Source organism: Actinia tenebrosa, unplaced genomic scaffold (genome assembly GCF_029948245.1).
Source record: "Actinia tenebrosa isolate PJP-AT-01 unplaced genomic scaffold, QUT_ActTen_1.0 PGA_scaffold1__47_contigs__length_23844297, whole genome shotgun sequence".
Lineage (NCBI taxonomy): Eukaryota > Metazoa > Cnidaria > Anthozoa > Actiniaria > Actiniidae > Actinia > Actinia tenebrosa.
In genome coordinates this window covers 22,383,985-22,405,747 of record NW_028292578.1, presented here as the reverse complement: position 1 = coordinate 22,405,747, position 21,763 = coordinate 22,383,985, and the positions used below count along the sequence as shown (strand labels likewise).

General features: G+C 37.3%; 1 protein-coding gene across 2 annotated transcripts; it reads left to right on the top strand.

The window, feature by feature from the left end:
- Positions 1-539: 539 nt before the first annotated feature.
- LOC116294948 (ribonuclease 3) lies at positions 540-21,757 on the top strand. 2 transcript variants are annotated; one of them, XM_089032623.1, is made up of 38 exons: positions 540-748; positions 1,532-3,285; positions 3,703-3,838; positions 4,067-4,537; positions 4,887-4,967; positions 5,051-5,137; positions 5,548-5,634; positions 6,089-6,160; positions 6,275-6,356; positions 6,826-6,894; positions 7,241-7,329; positions 7,462-7,548; positions 7,808-7,879; positions 10,730-10,794; positions 10,872-10,925; positions 11,309-11,354; positions 11,493-11,521; positions 11,651-11,729; positions 11,932-12,039; positions 12,519-12,657; positions 13,062-13,122; positions 14,137-14,196; positions 14,278-14,377; positions 14,854-14,891; positions 15,324-15,388; positions 15,567-15,637; positions 16,036-16,080; positions 16,718-16,771; positions 17,077-17,180; positions 17,642-17,747; positions 18,309-18,398; positions 18,683-18,728; positions 18,852-18,934; positions 19,240-19,343; positions 19,853-19,896; positions 20,062-20,110; positions 20,460-20,506; positions 20,747-21,757. In XM_089032623.1, exons 2-38 carry the CDS (start codon positions 1,679-1,681, stop codon positions 20,905-20,907), a joined length of 4,788 nt encoding a protein of 1,595 aa, XP_088888749.1. In that variant the 5' UTR covers positions 540-748; positions 1,532-1,678; the 3' UTR covers positions 20,908-21,757. The 2 variants fall into 2 exon arrangements, with proteins under 2 accessions (XP_088888749.1, XP_031558503.2); XM_031702643.2 differs by having other exon boundaries at positions 540-869.
- The last annotated feature ends 6 nt before the right edge of the window (positions 21,758-21,763 follow it).

Here is a 21,763-nt window from a genome sequence, read left to right as displayed (position 1 = left end):
AAAAAAGGTCATATCATCAAAGCTAAGACTGAAGGGGAGCATGGGAAGACAGCAATTATTCTAATTTCATGTGTATTGCAGTTTTCCATTCCTGTGCACATTTTATGCATCATGGTTTTTGCATGTCGTTAATCTAGGTCGAGCCACTTTGCTCTACTTTGCATTTTTACAGGTCTATATGCAAATATAATACACATTTCGGAGTACCCAAAATCCTTTTAGGTCTTGGCTTTGATGATATGACCTTCTCGAACCCGACTACGTTTTTTCGATTAGGTGTATATTAAATACACTTTATTGGTCTCCCAAATACAGCTTTTCAGGCCAATTTATGATAAGAAGAATTCTAAAGAATTAAAATCAAAGATTGTTTCTTATAGTTCATATCAGTTTGGAAATTTGGAAATGAAATGAAAGGTTGCTATCACTGCCGGTTTGTTTGGGTTGCCTGTGTGGAATGTATCGAATGTTTTTGTTATCCACGTGACATGAGAATCAATTGTGATTGGATGTTGGTTTGTAAGCAAACTTCAAATTACAACATGACAAGGAAGATGCTACTAGATCTTCCTCTGTGCTCTCGAAAAATGCAGATTTGCTAGCAAAATACTGAAAAATATCAGCTGTTCTTTTAAGATAACATGTAACTTATACTTCTGATGCAAGTGTAATTGAGAATTTTGAAGTATGAAGTCTTAAATCTCGTTTCTTCGCTGAACAAGTTCGCGGTGACGCAGTCACGTTGAAGGTAAAGTATGACTTATGTGACGACTGGAAAATAGAAAGAACTGATATTTCTTCGAGAATTAAAAATGTGGAATCCTTCTATGAGGTTTCTAACAACTTGGCAAAATCCACAGTTTCCCCAGGTGAGTCATAGAAAAAATTGATTTCTCTCTTCGTTGACACAAGCCTAAAAAATGTGCTTGCAAAGCATTATGTTTATATAAGTTTATCTTATCTTTTGTCAAGCAGAAAATTTCATATCTTTATCTGGACTGTATTCTGTTGTCTCTTTAAATAGGTTTATTAATTAAAACTTTCTTATGATAATACCAATATCAAGTGACTACATAAAAGCAGCTGTTTTTAAAATAACCGGAAAGTTCACGTTTTTCAGAACCAAACAATTTCATTTATCACAAGTTCTTTATTTTCATAGCAAGCTTCGAGCTTACTTCTTCAAAAATTGTGTATTTGGCTCAAAGAATAATGCTTTCAATTCTAGTACGGTTACTTTAATTTGACTTAATTGGAATGTTTACTGTGATATGCTATTTTGATTTGACTGTGGACATAATTGAAGATAGCCGAAATAAACGACCAAATCCCCTTATTTAATTTATTTAACTAAATAACTTTGTCTAAAAGCTAGTGTATTGAATGTCAATATAAACATAGGGAACACTTTGTTTAATAATTAATAACATGTCACAGCTAGGATATCAAGAAAGTTAACAGAAACAACTAATTATTGCTCAAAGTTATTATGATTAAAATCATTCTTGTAATTCTTCATTGGTTATTTCAGGCAAATCCCAGTGTTGGTCAGGCTGTTGCCCAACAACATCTTGGACCAAGTCAACAAGGTCTGGCACACAGACCCCCAGCTATCCCACAATCCCATGGGGTCTACAGTAACTTGAGCCAGCCTCCACTTAACCCAAATGATGTCGTTATGTCACAACAGCATGCCAATCATCACCTACCCAACAGTGGCCCTTCGATACAGAGTGGACCTCAGTTTCCAAGGCACCCTATGCATCTAGAACCAAACAATTTACTAGTAATGCAGCCAAGAGGTATTCCAAGTCCTTTGAATCCCCAGTTTCTAATAAATCCCATTCATCTAAACCCAATGTTGGAACCCAGAGGTATGCAAGGACAGCATTCACTATTTTTACCACATCTTGCTAATCATCCATGTCCTAGGATTCCTATGGAGGTAGACCAAGCTATAAGAATGAGCTCTGAAATGGGTAAACCATCAGTGATGCATCATCAACCTCCTTTCAATATGCATCCTGTTCCTATGAATCTAAACTCACAACCACCACCTCCAGGAACTTGTGTAGATCACTTCCCTAATCCTATCATAGAACCACAAAGAAATGGAAGGAATGATTCAAATAGTCATGCTCCTGTTGAACTGATGCATGTAGTCTCTAACAACAGTGAGAAAGGTATGATCACTAGTAACAACCTGAACGAAATACCAACTGTCCCAGTTCAAGATAAAATTGAAAGTATTGATAGAATTACTGGTAGTGGTATAAACAAAGAAGATTCATGTAATACTTTTATCAGTAATCACTCTAAAGCACAACAAAGAACAAAAGACATTTTAATGGATAAAGATCATAGACATGTATGTGATGATGAGATGGGTACTATAGAGTATGATTATGGCATATCTCCACCAGAAATGCATTCCATGGCATTTACAGATGCCGAAGACGAAGTGTTTTCAAGGAGAACAGGTGAAAGAGAAAGCGTAAGAAAACATTATACCAAAAATTCAACTTACAGGAATTCAGAGGCAAGATCTCCTGACAGGAAAAGGGAAGATCATGGATTTTCAAGGAAAAGGGGGTCAGATAGACATCACAGTTCTTCTAGACACAGCCATAAACAACCAAAATATGACGATGATTTAAAGCATGTTGATCCTGATAACAGAGAGAGAATTAGTACACCAATTAAAGGGAAGGGCAAGACAACTTCTAAGGAATCTGATTATTGTAGTCGTCATGACAGAAAAAGAACTAGCACTTCAATTGAAGGAAAGATAAGAACAAAGCTTAAGGATATTGATCATGATAAGGGTTATAGTCCTGATGGAAAGAGAGTTAGTACATCAAGTGAAGGAAAGACAAGAACAAAGCTTGAGGATATTGATAATGACAAGGGTCATAGTCCTGATGGAAAGAGAGTTAGTACATCAAGTGAAGAGAAGAGAAGAACAAACCTTAAGGATATTGATCATAATAAAGGTTATAGTCCTGATGGAAAGAGTGTTAGTACATCAAGTGAAGGAAAGATAAGAACAAAGTTCAATCATATTGATATTGATAAGGGAGGTAGTGCTACGTCAAGTGAAGGGCAAACAAGGTCACACCCTAAGCATATTGATCATGATAAGGGCTATAGTCCTCATGATAGAAAGAGAGTTAGTACAACAAGCAAAGGGAGAGACAGAACAAGCTCTAGCAGCTCAAACAACAGTTCTCATAGTAAAGTCAATAACCAAAGAGGGAAAGACCCAAAACCAAGCAGTCTTGATAGGTAAGTCTGGTTGCATTTAGCTACAAATATTAGACTATTGTTTGCATAGCTTGATTAGTATCTTGGCGATAGAAGGCATTTGTTCTTTTGGTTCATGGATTGTATGCCATATTCATTACATTCCCACTTTTTCAGTCATTCTCATTTAATGCTATAATAAAATAAACAAAAGAAACACATTTCTATAGTGCACTTATCCTTTGCTCAAGGCGCCTACTATTTCATATAATATTTTTTCTTTTCCTTATTGCATATTCAATCCCATTTCATCCTGTCTCATTTTTTTCCCTTCCTTTTTCTTCTCATACCATCAAAACCATAGGTGTAAATTGAGAATTAACAGTCTTTGACCTCAAGTCACCAAGCCCCACCCCCTCCCCCCAAGGGAGTCTAACCATTTCTTTCCATTCTCGTTAGGAATCAGTATGATACAAAACATCACAGGCTGGGTGATCGACCATTGCGCTGTATATCACCACCAGCACCAGACATTAAGAGAGTCTTGAAGTTTATAGTACCAGAAAAATATTATACACTATCTAAAAGTAAAAAGGTGAGAGCATTTTTATTTATTTTGGTAAGGGAGGGGGAGGGGAGGTCTGCAAATTTGTAGGAGGTGTAAATTGGTTTATTAGTGTAACCTCTAGACAGGGCTAAAAAAATAGCTGTTAAAAAAATAGCAAGAAAATATATTTTGTTGTCGTTGTAGTGAATAATTTGTTATTATTTCATTATTTTATTATATCATGAATTTTATTCTTGTCCCTTACTTTAAAAACAGGATTCCAAGTCAGTGACCCTTGGTACTCAGAAGCTTGAGCAGCTATATGAAACATTTGAAAAGAAGATATTGAACCTTGAGGCTGAACACAGTGAGCCTGAAAGTGAAGATCAATTATTGAATACAAAGGAAGCACATAAAACACCCAAGGATAGCAATGGCAATGGAAAAAATAATGACGATGATGAAATCTATAGTGACTTTGATTCTTTAGATGACTTTGACTTGAGGGAACAAGAACGCAATGGTGAATATTCTGCAGATACATTTGCCGATGCAAATGACTCCGACGAGAGTGGGGACAATGATGATGATGATGACAAATTTGATGTTGATGATGATGCAAGTGATAGTAGCTCTGATGAATGTGCAAGTGCTCCTACTGGGTCTTCAGCTGAAGAGGTCAGAGCAAGAAAGCTTTCCGATCCTAGAAGACTTCATCCAGATCTTTGGTTCAATGAAAAAGGAGAGGTATTCCACAATGTTTTCTGATTGTCTGAGTGACAGTTTGTCTGTCCATCTGACTTTCTGTCTTTCATGTCTGTCTATCTATCTTTGAGTCTGTCTGTCTGTCTGCCTGTTCTTCTTTCTGTCTATCTTTTCTGTCTGTTTTATATATTTACTCTATTTGTCTGTCTGTCTTGCTAGAGTACGATATTTGTCTTGCTAGAGTACGATATTTGTCTACTCTTTCTTCTTGTGTTTCTGTCTGTAAAGCGCATTGAGACAATGTGAAAATGCGCTATGTAAGAATCCCATATTTATTTATTTTTATTTTTAATATTTTCCTGATTTCTTCATGAATATTCTGTTTGATCAGGGCAATGATGGTCCAGTTTGTAGATGTTGTGCTAAAGACAGGGAACGTGGAATAGAACATTTTGTGTATCCAGGAGAAAAGGTTAGCACATTCCTAATGAAATATTGAAATATTCCTGGATCTGCCTTAAGCTGCCATTGCTTTATTCTCTCTCATTTCTTCAGAATATACCATTGTGCAATCCTCTTGGTAATAATGCCGATAGATTATACCACTACTGGGTGACTGTAACTCCTCATACCAACTTCATGGTAAGTTAATCATGACGCTGTATTATGCGTAACATATACTAGGCTTCTTAGTTGAGTTTTGCATGATAGAAATTTTGTCTATGAAGTGTACATGTTGTCAATGGCATCATCACTGACGTTCGCCATAACTACACTTTATTGCAGATGACGCCAGTGCATTATGCTCGTTTCCTATTGGATTTTCTTACATTGCTCCTGACAATATGCACATGTTGCCAACAAAACTTTGGACAAAATTTCTGTTTTCAAAAACTCAACTGCACGAGAAGTGTAGTACCTAGAACCTGATATTTCCAAGCTAGCATGCTTGTATATTTACATGTTATGGTTTTTGGATGCATTTCTTGAGCTGCTAAGGCTTCTTCTGTATAGTTATTCCATCTGAATAATATTCCTCTGTCATTGCACAGACTGAAAGACCAACAACAATTAAATACCATGACAGAGACTATGTGTTTGAAGGATTTTCCATCCTCTCACACCAATCACTAGACAAGGTTCGTAACAAAGTTTCATATGAAAGATATTTAACAGTAATGATAAAAAGGTAAATTTTACACCCTGAAAAGATGAAAAAACTTACTGACATTTCGGATGCTAGTCCTTGGTTATTAAAAGTTTATTTATTTTCATTAGCTGTTAATACTGATCATTGTTTTGAGAGGGTAGCTCTTGATAGCCACTAGTTAATAAATCTATCCCTCTTCATCCACTGAATTCCAATTGGAATCTAGAAGTTGATTTTTATGAAGGGAAAGAATTAACTAGAGAACCTGGAGAAAAACCTTAAAGCACAGGAGAGAACCAACTAGAAAATCTAGTCACATATGACACACAGAATTCATGAATCAGACCCTCAACTAGTCCTTCCCATTGATTTATGATTATGTAGTCATTTCAAATAATCCTCTATGCCAGCAAAGCTATTCATTTTAATTTGTTTCCTTTCAGATTCCACGTTGTTCACTCATTCGCTTTAATATTGAGTTTTCAATGCACCTTGTTCGAGAACCAATTCCTATGGTAACACATTAGTATCTTATTGGTTTTATTGATTTACTTTTTTGCCTCTTATTTGAAGTTTAGTGAAATTCATTGATTACAGATGTATCTGATGTCAATGCATATTTGTTGCAGAACTTTTGTATCAAAGGATTAGAAATGCTTTCAAAGTTCCTGTTTTCTGACGTGCTTGAGTTGTTGGACTGGTCCTTAAAACGTAATTTACTATTTTTATTATATTATTAAATTATTATATTCTATTATATTATTATCGTTATTTTAATATCCAACACTTAAAAATACATATTCATCATTTATTATCATTATTAATATTATTATTTTATTTAAAGTGTATTATTATATTCATTATTATTATTAATTGTTATAAATATGTCACAGAGTTTGTATGAGTTTATGCTGAAAATAGTCCCTTTCACAGTTCCCTGCGCCATCTTAAAAGGTAGCTGTGTGCCTTTGCATTGAAGCAAGATGAACGATGAGCTTGCAAAGATAGAGACATTAATAATTAATAAAGGTGTTAACGTCTCTATCATTGCAAGCTCACTGCTTGTCTCCTTTTGATGCAAAGGCAGGGCTACCTTTGAAGATGGTGGAGGGAACTGTGAAGGGTACTATTCTGGTTTAACATCTTGCTCAATTCTGGTTCGTTATGTTTTATTTATTAGGACAAGAAGGAGAAAGTGAAAGTTGCCCGATATTTCATTTTATGCCAAGATTTGTCTACAGAAAACAAGGTTTGCTAACATTATCAACACTATTATTATGCATAGTTTAATTATTTCTTTGTTTATTTAGCAGTTCATTTTCAAAATGGATCCCATTTTACTGTGAAATATTGCTACTCTGAAAAAAACCACGAGAAAGTAAGATTGAGAAGGAACTATTAGTAAATACCTTCCTACTCAAATGCATTACTGAATATTAAATCAAATCAAATCAGGCCTGCCTATAGATTATAGTGGGTTTTGGGAGGGGAGGGGGGAGGGGAGGGGGGACTTTGGCGGTGGGTAAATTATTACCAATGCACTTCCCATACTTTACAGTGACATTTCTAACTTGAATTTAATATTTTGTTCGCAGAACCTCAGAATGGAAAAGAGGTGCATGAGTTACTGCCAATGAATAAAGTCATTTCTTACTTCATTGAAAGTTCAGAACCATTACTAAAGGTATGGTATACATTACGTCCATTAAAATGGGACCCAAGCTGAGCAAAGGGTACGTTGTGCTTGACAATGTCCTTCCTCTAACACCACCTTCCATTGATAGGTGTTTTACAGTTTGTTTTTCCTATTTACTAGCCTGAGCATCTTAAAAGGTCAAAGCAGACAGAATTAAGAAGTTTGTCCAAATCATGCCGTAACCAAATTGTCAGGAGACCAAATAAGGTAGATATTGCGATAATGACCTTCCATTCATCCTAATATGCCTTTCCATTGGTCTATTCATCCATTAACCCATTTGTCTGTCCATCCATCCATCCATCCATCCATCCATCCATCCATCCATCCATCCATCCATTCAGCTACTCTTCCGTTCATTCATTCCTCCCTCTTTCCCTCAGACATTCATCCATCCATTATTCATTCCATCCATTCATTTATGCTGCTAACCTCTAGTTAAGCTTCCTTTATTCTTTTATTCAAGAAACCTGCTGCTTTCCGTATTGATGAATTAGAGTTTAAGGATGAAGATGACACTGAACATGATGGCCAAAGAGTAAGACATTTCTGTTGAATTTTATTTCACCCCTCGTTGTAATAGATGGAGTTGAAATAGCTCTCTTAGCTTTGATGTTTTCCTGTTTCATATCCTTGAAAAGGTTCTTTCTTGCCATTTCGCGTTCATTGAGAACATTTTACTGGCTACAGGCCTGTTGCTAGGAGTGGTTCGATGGTTCAAATGACACCCCTCTCCCCTCTCCCCCTTTTCCCTATACAAAAAAATGCAATAAGATCCAAAACAACCCTAAATTTAAATTTGGATTTTTGGACTAGCCTAAACATACACATGATTTGAACAAATTTATAAGAAACATGATTATGTATATGGTTAAATGAACAAAACAGAATGTACCTTAAATTCAGGATCAATATTCTTTATTAAAATGTACGTTTTTCAGCTTTTACAACATTTTACTTATCATCATGGATTTTTTTATGAAAAAATGTACAAAATTCCATTACATTGAGTTTTCCTTTATTAATTTTCTACTTTTATTGCAATTTTGAACAATTCTTGATAAATATGACAAGTTGTCGACATATAATTCATGTTTGTATTCAAAACATGGGTGTTCAACAGAAACAATATTTATATGTGAAAGACTTTCGCTGTCAAGCATATTTATATGTGAAAGACCTTCACAGCCTTTACATATTTATATGTGAAAGACCGTCGCTGTCAAGCATATTTATATGTGAAAGACCTTCACAGTCAAGCATATTTATATGTGAAAGACCTTCACAGCCTAACATATTTATATGTGAAAGACCCTCACAGCCTAACATATTTATATGTGAAAGACCTTCACAGCCTAACATATTTATATGTGAAAGACCTTTACTGTCAAGCATATTTATATGTGAAAGACCTTCACTAACTGTCAAGCATATTTATATGTGAAAGTCCTTTACAGTCTAACATATTTATATGTGAAAGACCTTCACAGTCAAGCATATTTATATGTGAAAGACCTTCACAGCCTAACATATTTATATGTGAAAGACCTTCACAGCCTAACATATTTATATGTGAAAGACCGTCGCTGTCAAGCATATTTATATGTGAAAGACCTTCACAGTCAAGCATATTTATATGTGAAAGACCTTCACAGTCTAAGATATTTATATGTGAAAGACTTTCGCTGTCAAGCATATTTATATGTGAAAGACCTTCACAGCCTAACATATTTATATGTGAAAGACCGTCGCTGTCAAGCATATTTATATGTGAAAGACCTTCACAGTCAAGCATATTTATATGTGAAAGACCTTCACAGGCTAACATATTTATATGTGAAAGACCGTCGCTGTCAAGCATATTTATATGTGAAAGACCTTCACAGTCAAGCATATTTATATGTGAAAGACCTTCACAGCCTAACATATTTATATGTGAAAGACCTTCACTGTCAAGCATATTTATATGTGAAAGACCTTCACAGTCAAGCATATTTATATGTGAAAGACCTTCACAGTCTAACATATTTATATGTGAAAGTCCTTCACAGTCTAACATATTTATATGTGAAAGACCTTCACAGTCAAGCATATTTATATGTGAAAGTCCTTCACAGTCTAACATATTTATATGTGAAAGTCCTTCACAGTCTAACATATTTATATGTGAAAGTCCTTCACAGTCAAGCATATTTATATGTGAAAGTCCTTCACAGTCTAACATATTTATATGTGAAAGTCCTTCACAGTCTAACATATTTATATGTGAAAGACATTCACTGTCAAGCATATTTATATGTGAAAGTCCTTTACAGTCTAATATACTATGGAAAACTAGTGAAAACTAGTGGTTTACTCCGATGAAGGACTAACGTCCGAAACGTCAGTTTCATTTTTACATACCATACGGTGTTACAAATTATCTATCTATCAACTGTTCTAATATACTATAGCTAGTATGTAGAAATTCATAATATTTGAAATCCGAAATCTACGTATTTTAAAAATATTCCGAAACAACATATGCTTTGTATTCATTTTCATTTGAAGAATACTTTTCTCAGTTGCTGTTAAATTTATAACGACGTTCTTGGACTTTCTTACCTGCAAAGCAGTTCGTAATTAAAAATCTACTTAGGTTTGCTTCTAAGCATTTAAAATATGTACCATAGTTCATTTTGATTTAGCTGGTTTCTTCAACTTGAACACGAGATGTTTCTCTCTTTGTCCACATGTTCCACGAGCATAAGTAATTTTACGCTGAATTCTTCCGTGAATGACTCCAAATTTGTCAAATTTCCCTAATAAACCTTTAGCTTGTTAATTCTTCTTTGGGCTTAACTACTTGCTGCTGTATTTTTTGTCATAATTCTGCTTTCATAAGAGTTTCTTTCTTGAAACGAACAAGCATCCGTTAACATACTGTAACTCTATCTTGTTGTGATTTGAATATTCCTTGCAAACAATGACAGGAAATGACCTTTGGACTTTTAATCCAATTATAAGTATCTAAACTGAAGTTATATGAAATTATTAAGTATCTAAATCGCATTCGCAAACAAAGCACAATTTTTTCGTTTTAGAACTAGAAATGCAATCGCTTGACGGTTGTTTATTGAGTTAGGAACATTAGGTTTGGAATTTAGTTTGTATGAATAAGATCCAATAAGACAATAAAATGTTTATCAAGAAATGCCATGTAACTAGGATTGGTAGAAAAACAAACCTCCCCTTTAGCGACAGGCCTGGGCTAATAAGAAAGTATACTTAAGGGAACCAGGAGGCATGATGTAAAAAAATGGGAAGACAATGAATTAGGCCTATTGTGTCTATGTCATGTTTAACTGTGCCCTTAAACCTTTCCTTAGTCCTGATTTTCATTTTGCAGACAAATCCTATTGCTGTGCATCATGGTATTCGTCCTGTTCAGATGTCGTACTCAGGGAATGCAAAGTGAGTTATTATAAGCATTAACCTTCATTAACCTTCAAACTTCAAAAGCTACATGATTCTACACCCTTTTTCTTCAGGTATCAGAGATTGTGGAAATCATTTTTGAGATTAAGAAACACTGCAGCCAACAGGTAGGAAGATTTTGGTGTATTGCAATCGTATTCTGTCAAAACCTTCCATGGTAGCAGAGTCTCCATCATCAGTTACAACAACAACAGTTACAACAGTTTTTATTTCCACAAAAAATATATACATACATAAATTGAATAAGTTACAAATATTGTGGGGGGGGGGGGGGGGGCGCAAGAGAACAACCTCAGAGGTTAAACAAGCTCTTACACCCTTAAAACGAAAGTGAGTACTATTTACATATGTGTAAATATCAGTTCTTGTCAAGAATTGCCAACTAGGGAGACTCTGCTAGTAGGGAAGTTGAAACCATGTAAAGCATACTTTAGTTAATAATAATTATACAATTAAGAACTTGATTTTCTTTTGTTTGTTTGTCCGTCAGACCTGTGTTCAGCAGAAAATACCAAGACAGACTGGTTGAGATGAAGGTACTTTTACTTACTTTAGCTATCAACAGTCCTTCCATTTTCCCTAGACCAGACATTTTTGCTGAAACAAATAAAGGAATTTCATGGCTTTTTTACTATTCAGCATTTTGTTGACAATAATTCATTTACTTCTTGCAGGTAAAACTGGAAAAAATGAGACTAAATAGGTAATTGTTGTAATTTAACTCTCTTAATTCAACAATCGTTATTCTACTTTTGAAATTCTTGGTGCATTGTTACATATTTTGTTCAAGATATGCCTAGCTTACCTTGGTACCTCTTGTTTGGTTTCATAGTTCAATGCGCAGAGATGTTGAAGTCAAAGTGACTAGCCAAGGATTGATGAAAACTGGTATTCATTCTGATGTCTGTCAGGTGAGCTGAGCTATTCCCTTGATTTGTCTCTTATTTAAAAGATACAGATACAATTTATGATAAACATTTGCCATGAATTTATGCTCTATTTGGTTAGAAGATGTTGGCATTGAGTGTCACGGCTATGCCATAATTTTATGTGCATGCCTTTGTACACTTCATGTAAAGTCTGTATAAGGTTTTGTTTTACTTGTTTTCATAGCATGCCATGTTGTTTCCAGTTCTGGTACATCACCTGAGGTACCACATCAGCCTTAGGACGCTAGATGACAAAATTGGATACAAGTTCAAGGATCGCATGCTTTTACAGGTGCAAAACTGTCTGAAAATAATAATCTTGTTGTTATGCTCATTCCTTCTTGTTCCACCTGTTCATCACATCCATCCCCATCTCATCCTCACACCTCATAAATCAATTTAACCATACTATCAATCCACTCACCCATCCATCCATCCATCCATCCCATCCATCCATCCATCCATCTATCCATCCCATCCATCCATCCATCCATCCATCCATCTATCCATCCATCCATCCATCCACCCATCCATCCATCCATCCCATCCATCCATCCATCCATCCATCCATCCATCCATCCATCCATCCATCCACCCATTCCATCCATCCATCCACCCATCCATCCCATCCCATCTGTTCATTCATCCTATCCATCCATTCATCAAACCAGTTTCCTTCCTTTTCCCATTTTTCCCATCTTCCATTCATGCATATTTATACCCATCCTACTATTCTTATTTTTTCCTTAATCATTAAATTATATTTTTCAGCTTTCTCTTTCCCATCCATCGTATCATTTAAATTTCGGTATGAACCCAGACCAAGCCAGAAATACCTTGAGTAACTGTGGAGTAAAACAACCACGATATGGTGACAGAAGAATACATCGAATACACACCAAAAAGAAAGGTAAGCAGTAACTACATGTATTGAATAGAACAGTAAATAAGAAAAAACTGAAACTCTGTCTAAGAAAGGTTATGAGAGTACTGACGTTTTGGATGTTAATCCTTTGTCAGAGAAAAAGGTAAGCATTCTCTTAAAAGGATCATTTTCTCTTGTAACCAGCATATGCTGACTCAGCTGTCATAATCCCCATAATACCTATATTCCCCATCCTTCTTTTATCACACATGTAAGAGAAGAGTTCCAACAGGCCTGTATGTTTTGCTTTATTTACAAACATGTTTTTTGCTTGTATTGCAACTAAAAACTTAGAAGAGAAACTTAAATTTCTTGTTGTCTTGTATCAGACTGTGTTTATCCTTTATACATACAGGATAAAAGCCACTGACATTTACTCTACTTGATAGGTATCACACAGTTGATTAGAGTTATGGCAAACCTCGGCAAGATAGAGGAATACCATTCAATGTGAGGTTCACCATATTTTTTAAGTCTTGAAGAATAATTGTTGTTTATTTGTAAGCCTAAGGCTCAGGTCAAACGTCGAACTTCACATGAGCCAAACCTAATGACATCAAAGAACACCACCTTGTTATCTATTGTTTAAATTAGGTTTGGCTCATGTGAAATTTGACGTTTGACCTAAACTTTATTTTCCCCTATAGCTGTTCTCTGTGTGACGAAGACTACTAACCCCACAGTACAGGGGGTGGGATTCCCCTCCCCTCCCCTATCTCCCCTCAACTTTCACAGAATGAATGTAATATCTCTTGTTCATTTGTAAACCAGTTTTAAAGACAGACATGGGTCCTTGTGTAAGGTAGAAGATAGTAGTGATGGTGATAAAGAGTCAACAGGAAGACAGATAAACAGAATACAGATAGAAATGTAGGTAGAATAGGTAGCTTGAAGTTGCAGTGAGGTAGTTTGTACCATGTTAGTGTACCCAATCCGGTGTTATTGCAGTCTGTATATCTATAAGATCATTTTTCCATCAACATCATTCATCATCATCAACATCACTCATCACCACCAACATCATTAGTCATCATCATTAATCATCAGCATCACCATCATCAATACCATCAACACCATCAGCATCATCAACACCATCATCATCACCATCAACACCATCATCATCATCAGCATCATCAACACCATCATCACCATCATCATCACCATCAACACCATCATCAACAACATCAACACCATCATCATCACCATCATCAGCACCATCATCATCAGCATCATCAACACCATCATCATCACCATCATCAGCACCATCATCATCAGCATCATCAACACCATCATCATCAGCATCATCATCACCATCATCATCACCACCATCATCATCAATGACAACAACATCAATCATCATCATCATCATCCACCTGTAATCATCACAATAGTAAAAATATAGAAATTTCTAGTTCACCTTCAAATTTGTCAACCACAAACACTATTTGTTGTTGATATTTACAGGATCAGACACAACGAGCGCTTGGAGTTTCTTGGCGATGCTGTCTTGGAGTTCATATGCAGGTTTGACTTCACTCTCTTCTTTTGTTATTTTTTATCCCATCTACAGTTTTGAGCATTGTTTTTCTGTTTGTTTCTTTCTAGTTCTCATGTGTACTTCATGTTGCCTGACATGACAGAGGGTCATCTAGCAACCTTCAGATCAGCTTTGGTCCAAAACAGTCATCTTGCTCTTCTCGCAAAGGTACCTTTATATTCTCTCTTCAGTTGAAAACACACATCACTGGAACTCAGTAAGATCTCCCTCTTGGCTCAGTTGGTTGGGCACCAGTTTGTTGTGCGAGATCAACGCTCGGAGTCTTAAAATCTTTAAGAAAAAGCCTACCTTTGCTCTAAGAAATATTCTTCAATGGACAAATCTTCGCCGTGGATCATATGACCACGTAAAATGGAGGTCCCTTCTCATTTGGAGACATTAAACATGGAGGGCCACAGGTTTATCAGTGCTAAGCTGGCAACTGACAGGTGTCACCCACCCTAAACAATGACGATAGTATATCTTTATCTATTTTTTCTTTGAACGCGATTTCAGTAGCTCCACTTCTGTTTAACGTTATTTTTATTTCTTTTTGCACTTGTGAAAAATTATGCCCATTAGATCCATTGCCTTATTTTTGTTATCGTTTGTCTAACGCATGGATTTTTATTCTCTTTGCTCAGAGTTTAAACCTGTCTGATTACATGCAGTATGCTCATGGGTAAGTAAGCAAGTCCATTGTGTTCAAGGGCGGATCCAGGGGGGGGGGGGGCAAAGGGGGGCTGAAGCCCCCCCTTCAGCAGAAAAAAAACGATGCTTTTTTTATATTGTTTTCCGTTGTGTTGACGGAAGAAACTCAATTAGCCCCCCCCCCCCCCCCCCCCCCCTAAAATTTTGGCTGGATCCGCCTTTGGTGTTTGCATGGCGACTGTCTCGTCAAACAAATAAAAAAACAAAAAACAAATAAAGACCTACCTGAGGTTTAAACCCACCTTGACCCACGTTACTGTAGCTAGCAGGGTCATATAGGTGAACAATTTACTTATCCCATATTATCTAACATTATCCTACGTTATCACACCCTAACCCACTTGCAAATCTAAAGTGTTTCCAGCAATGAACTGACATACGTTTATTGACCTATCATTCAAAGACCTGACCTATGTAAAGAAGAAGATATGAACCATGCCATGGCCAACTGCTTTGAAGCTCTTCTTGGTAAGACATGTACTACTGAACAAATCTACTTATGAAAGTAATGAAGAAGCCACTGATATACTACTTTGAGTTAAACTATTCTTGATTGAGTCGACTCCCCTCCCCTCAGAGGTACTACATTACTTTTTGCTCTCCATGAACTCATCGTAATACAAAGTTCCGTGTTTTTTTCAACTAGGTGCTATATTCCTAGAAAGTGGCCTACAGGCAGCAATAGAATTCCTCAGCCGTGTTGTCTTTGAAGACGAGGTAAGACAGGTGTACACAGGGAGCCCAACTCAGAAATTTAAGCGTAAACGCCGCGAAGGGAATCAAGGGTGGCTTAACGGTAGCGCACTCGCCTCTCATCTCAGGGGTCTGAGGTTCCTGTGCTACTAAGGTTTTCCATATTCTGCAAACTCGGTAGCGAGCTGTACTCTGAAATTTGGTTTTTATGCTGCTGTCAATCAAAAATAATCAGTCGGTACCTTTCATGTTCTTGAATGGCGGCAGTAAAAACCAATTTTACAACAAGCAGTTGAAATGTTTGAGTTCGCAGATTATCAAAAACCACAGTGATCGTAGGGTTCTACTAGTTTATTCAGTCATTGGATGGTACTTGCATTCCTTAAAGAGTTTCTGTCATCAGTTGTTACTCGTTTCAACAGGAAATAAGAAAAGTATGGGTCGATCTACCAAAGCATCCCCTACAGGTAAGGCTTATTGTCATCTTTTTTGACATTGAAAGTGACTCCAGAAGAAAACAATAGATTTTGTATGAAAAATAACACTGCAAGCTTACTGCGTCGATGACGTCACGTTCCAATGAAAGCACGCAGGGATCATTGATCAGCCAATCAATATGCTCATACATGATAACGTCACGTCACGCAGGATCATTGATCAGCAAATCAATATGCTCATACATGATAACGTCACGTCACGCAGGATCATTGATCAGCCAATCAATATGCTCATACATGATAACGTCTCGTCACGCAGGATCATTGATCAGCCAATCAATATGCTCAAACATGATAACGTCACGTCACGCAGGATCATTGATCAGCCAATCAATATGCTCGAACATGATAACGTCACGTCACGCAGGATCATTGATCAGCAAAACAATATGCTCAAACATGATAACGTCACGTCGAGCAGGATCATTGATCAGCCAATCAATATGCTCGAACATGATAACGTCACGTCACGCAGGATCATTGATCAGTCAATCATTATGCTTAAACATGATAACGTCACGATTACGGTAGCCTTCGTGCTGGGCGACTTTTACATTGTTTTCTGAACAGATGTGTGCTTTGCTTATATTTGATTCGATGTTTTTAGTCGCAACAACCACAAGGAGATAGACATCTTATTCCATCATCTCCTGTCCTCGAGGTATGAATCTTAACAGCTTTACTTGTACATCTGATTCATGTAACTTTCTATTGGTTATACAAAACCTGGGGCGTAGCCAGGGATTTCCAAAGGGGCAAGCCCAAATTCAAAAATCTGCCATTTTGTTTGAGCCTTCGAAACGCCTAAAAAAACGTTGAAAAACGACATTACGTTTTACGTTTTATTTTTGCAAATTCTAAAAAAGCTGCCATTTTGTTGTCACGAAGGGATGGCCCTTGTCCCCTTGGCCACCCCTTGCCTACGTCCCTGAAAACTGTTTGTCTATCTTTTTATATTTTCTGTAGAAGTTACACGAACTGGAAGAATCTACCGGTATTACTTTTAATCATATCCGGCTACTGGCCAGAGCATTTACACATCCTCAAGTAGGATTCAACAACTTAACACTGTAAGTCAGGAGTAAAACCATGAATTAGGTTGTAGGTGCTGTAAGTCAATACCATATGTTTCCCACTCATACGATAACCATTCTTATGGGAAGTCATTTCATTGTTACGGCATGTCGTACCGTGTAGGTGCTGTAAGTCAATACCATATGTTTCCCACTCATACGATAACCATTCTTATGGGAAGTCATTTCATTGTTACGGCATGTCGTACCGTGTACGTACTGTAAGTCAGTACCGTATGTTTCCCACTCATACGATAACCATTCTTATGGGAAGGCATTTCAATGTTACGGCATGTCGTACCGTGTACGTACTGTAAGTCAGTACCGTATGTTTCTCACTCACTTTCAATAAAAACCTCTATCACTTGTTCCGTAGACCTAGAATAAGGAGTCTAGATACATGTCATAATACAGAATGGTTAAAATACAGGTCATTTTTTGTGTATTTGTCATCGTAGAGGTGATAATCAGCGCATGGAGTTTCTTGGCGACTCTGTCTTACAGTTCGTAATATCTGTCTATCTGTATAAACACTTTCCTGAACACCACGAGGGACATTTGACGGTAAATATTGTTTTCTAATGTATTATATTTGTGATATATTTTACATCACATGAGTTAAAGGCTAGTGACTTAGCCCTTGCATGGCAGAAGTGGGGGGATGGGCAATGGGACTGAGACTGGGTAACGCTTTTGGGTAGACAGAAAAGAATGGGGTTTGGGAACTCGGAGTGGGTAACACTTTGGGGTAGACAGAAACGAGTGGGGTTTGGGAACTCGGAATGGGTAACACTTGGGGTAGACAGAAACGAGTGGGGTTTGGGAACTCGGAGTGGGTAACACTTTGGGGTAGACAGAAACGAGTGGGGTTTGGGAACTCGGACTGGGTAACACTTTGGGGTAGACAGAAACGAGTGGGGTTTGGGAACTCGGACTGGGTAACACTTTGGGGGAGAGAACCAAATAAACAATTTTACTCACATTTGATTGCTAGTCGGAGGATCTAGTTCATGACCACAGGGTTGAGAGAGGACGCATTTGCAGTCCACACCACATTTGCTTTCCATAATGATGGAAACAATGTCATCAGCATCATTATTATGTCTCTTTCTTTCTTTCTTGCAGCTTCTTCGCAGCTCTCTCGTCAATAATCGAACACAAGCTGATATCGCCAGACAGCTGGGACTTGACGAGTACATTAACTTTGGCTCAGCGGTAATTACATTCATTTTATTACTATTTACTGGGATGAATCATTCTTTAGCAAAGCACTAGCCTGCGTTCGGAGCATTGAAGAAGGAAAAGGAGAGGGGCCAAACACGGTGCATTTTGGTCTATCTTGGGTACAAACATCTTTAGCTCACCATTCCTTATTTGGTGTTGTTTTTAACCCAAGCTAGACCAGAATGCACCTCGTTCGTGGACCTCGGAAAAGGTTTCTCAGTGGTAGTGGTCAGTCTATAACTGGTTTTGATCGGGACAATTTCTCTTTATATTAGGGACAAAAGAAAATTCGAGAAAAACTGCTGGCAGATGTTTTAGAAGGTAAGTGAATCAGTATCTGGAGTCAAGAATACGATTCCCGTCGGATTTTCCGTTTCAAAATGTTCTTAAATTGAGTCAATAGTGATGACATACTTTTATTTTTCTCTTTTTGTCTTATTCCAGCGTTTCTCGCTGCTATTTACATTGACAAAGGATTGAAGCACGTTGAAGCGTTTTGTAGAGCTTGTTTCTTCTCTCGTGTAGAGGTATTTCCATACTCAATCTATGATTTCCTTTGCCTAAAATCTCCTCTGAGCCGCCATTTTTTCCTGGTCAGTCCAGGGCGTAACGCAGACCAGGAGCCATGAAGGAGTTCCCAGCATCCCAGTCTTAACTTGGGCAACTTTTTTATCCTATATTTACCTAAATTCGTAGTTTGTCAGAACCAATTTTCTTAGGGAAGAAATTGAATCAAATCTTACTCCCCTTTCATGACACCCCTCACAAAAAGCTCGTCTCGTCTGGGTGTCTTTTATATTATAGGTTTTTAAATCATTATGGTTGTTTACAGGAGAACATCGTGAATCAAGAGTGGATCGACGCTAAGTCACAGTTACAGCAATGCTGTCTTACTCTGAGAGAAGAGGGAAAGACTCCTGAACTACCAGAATACCGGTAAGCCTTGCTGTATTGTCTCGAAACGTACAGCTAGCTATATCGCTAATCTAGCTTACTAGCTAATCAGTCATACAATAAGTGATGAGAACGCGAAAAAAGTCTGAAGAGAAGTACGAGCCGTTCCGTTCTGTTCACTAATAATGAACAACTCTTGAACATTAAGTGCTCGCGAAGCGAAGTAACTATATAATCAATATACACCTACTTGCAAGAACGTTGTCATACGATATTAGAACATTAGTAATTTGTGAGAAAGGAATACATTAAAAGACAAAAGAAAAAGTTCAACTTCAGTGATCTTCTTTTGTTTTTTAATATAATTCCTATCCCACTAAATCACTAATGTTCTATTTTCGTATGACAACGTTCTTGCAAGTTGGTGTATATAAAATAAAAAGGCGATAAGTTAACCCCTCCCTCGCTACCCCACCCCCCCGATCCTCCCTTTGTATCAGCCACTACGATACTGGAATAAGCCCTAAACCCTGTGATTTGATTTTTCACAGGATTCTACAGAATACAGGTCCTGCACATCGCAAGAGATATCAGAGTAAGTCATTTTACGGTTTGCGGTTGAGTTTACAGTACAGGTAGTCACATGGCCATCCAATGTCTCCGCGAGTCGGGTTTTTTTCCAGGTTGGACGCGCGGAGAGAGAGAGAGAGTTTGAAGCGGCACTCATTTCGACTGATTTGGGCATTCTTGTTTTGTTTAGTTGTTGTCTACTACAAGGGCAAGAGGTGTGGCAAAGGTGAAGGCCAGAGGTAGGTTGAAGGGCAGTTATCTCGCGCAATGTTATTGGTTTGACAGATGCGTGACGTCGATATACATTACCGTGGTCACGAAATCTACTCTAAGCGGAAGACTTTCACTTGCCGTGACCGTGACGGTGATGTGATTCCCTGGTTCGATAGATGACGTTGATACCATGCCATGACAATGCCGTGACGTTTTTTTGCGTTCACAATATCTACTCTAGTAATGACTTGTTACGTGACCTTGACGGTGGTGAGTCAGATAATTTTGATTGGACGAGCAGTAATCCTGCGCAGTGATTGGTCTAGTGGATTTCGGCATGTCTATTAATCATGGGTATGTTTATTGGTGTTTCAGTATCCACCAAGCAGAAATGGCAGCAGCTAGGGATGCATTGTCGTCCAGTAAGTGATGCGAAACTATTGGTAATGATTAAGAAGGTGACGATATTATTGGCAGCGATGGGGCTAGACATTACTAATTGTAGATGATGATGATGATGTGGTAGTGTTGATGATGGTGATGATGATGATGATGTGGTAATCATAACTCATGATTATGGTTGATCATTGACAACTGCAGCTAGTTGATGGCGGTATTTTCCACTTGTTCACTTAATATATTTAATTCTTATTTTTCCCAAGGTTATTTTCCTGAATTTGCACGACAAAAACATTATCTTGACGATAAGCACCAGAACAAACGAACAAGACAGCACAACCGATCATCCCGACCCAGGGTCGCGGACAGACCACACCGTGAAGAATCACCCGTACAAGAACCAATGTGGGTTGACAACGAATAAACTTTCAGAAAAAATCCCACAAAATTATTAGTCTCCTTTGCGGCGGAGAACACTAGATTAGAGTACAAGTTATAAGTTATTTTTAAATAGAGAGATTCAGGTTTGTTACTCCAGCATTGGAATGGCTTTTCTCTTTAAACAATCTAATGCCATTAACGTTGAAATGGCTTTCTGTTTTTGTTTTGTTTCGTCGGAGGAGTGGTTCCAGTCATAGAATGTTCAAATAGATTTCCGGCTTATGTCATTGAAATGGCTTCTCTATCTAGTCTGTTTAGCTTTGAATTGGCCTCCTGTTCTAGTGACATGAAAGGGATTGTAGTCATTTTGAATGGCTTTTTCTGACTTTTTCTAGCCTTGTGTGGGTTCGTCATGTCATAGCATTGCATTGGCTTCTTCAAACAATCCTCCCTTGCTAGCAGACGTCTCCCTCGTTGGCGATTCTCTGCCAACAATCGCTAGCAGGCAAAACAATCCTGGTTCATCTGATAAACAGAAATGCTTTATCAGATACCGTATCTGATATTTTTTATCAAAGAAATGAAAAATTTTCTTCTTTTATTCGCTAAAACGCAGTAAGAAGTATAGTACTTCTTAAGCAGTAAGATGAAATCATGTCCCCTTTGGTTGGGAAGCGCATACAAAATCGTCTTCCGATCTCCAAATAGCAAATGGGAAAAAATGAAAAAAATGTAGTTAAATAACTTTCGTTGTAAAACGATTGACAGTTTTAGATATTATTTATTGCAACTAAAAATCATGCTTATATTATAAAATTATCATCGTATTTATTTGATGAATTCTTATTGACATTTTTGACTTTTTAGAAAATAAAATGTTTCTATAAATCGAAGATTGC

Bases quoted from the DNA above. Each gene is read 5' to 3' on its own strand.
- LOC116294948 (XM_031702643.2), top strand. From the start codon at position 813: ATGTGGAATCCTTCTATGAGGTTTCTAACAACTTGGCAAAATCCACAG. The intron at 870-1,531 runs GTGAGTCATAGA...TGGTTATTTCAG, and splicing joins AAAATCCACAGTTTCCCCAG to GCAAATCCCAGTGTTGGTCA. The intron at 4,968-5,050 runs GTTAGCACATTC...TCATTTCTTCAG, and splicing joins TTGTGTATCCAGGAGAAAAG to AATATACCATTGTGCAATCC.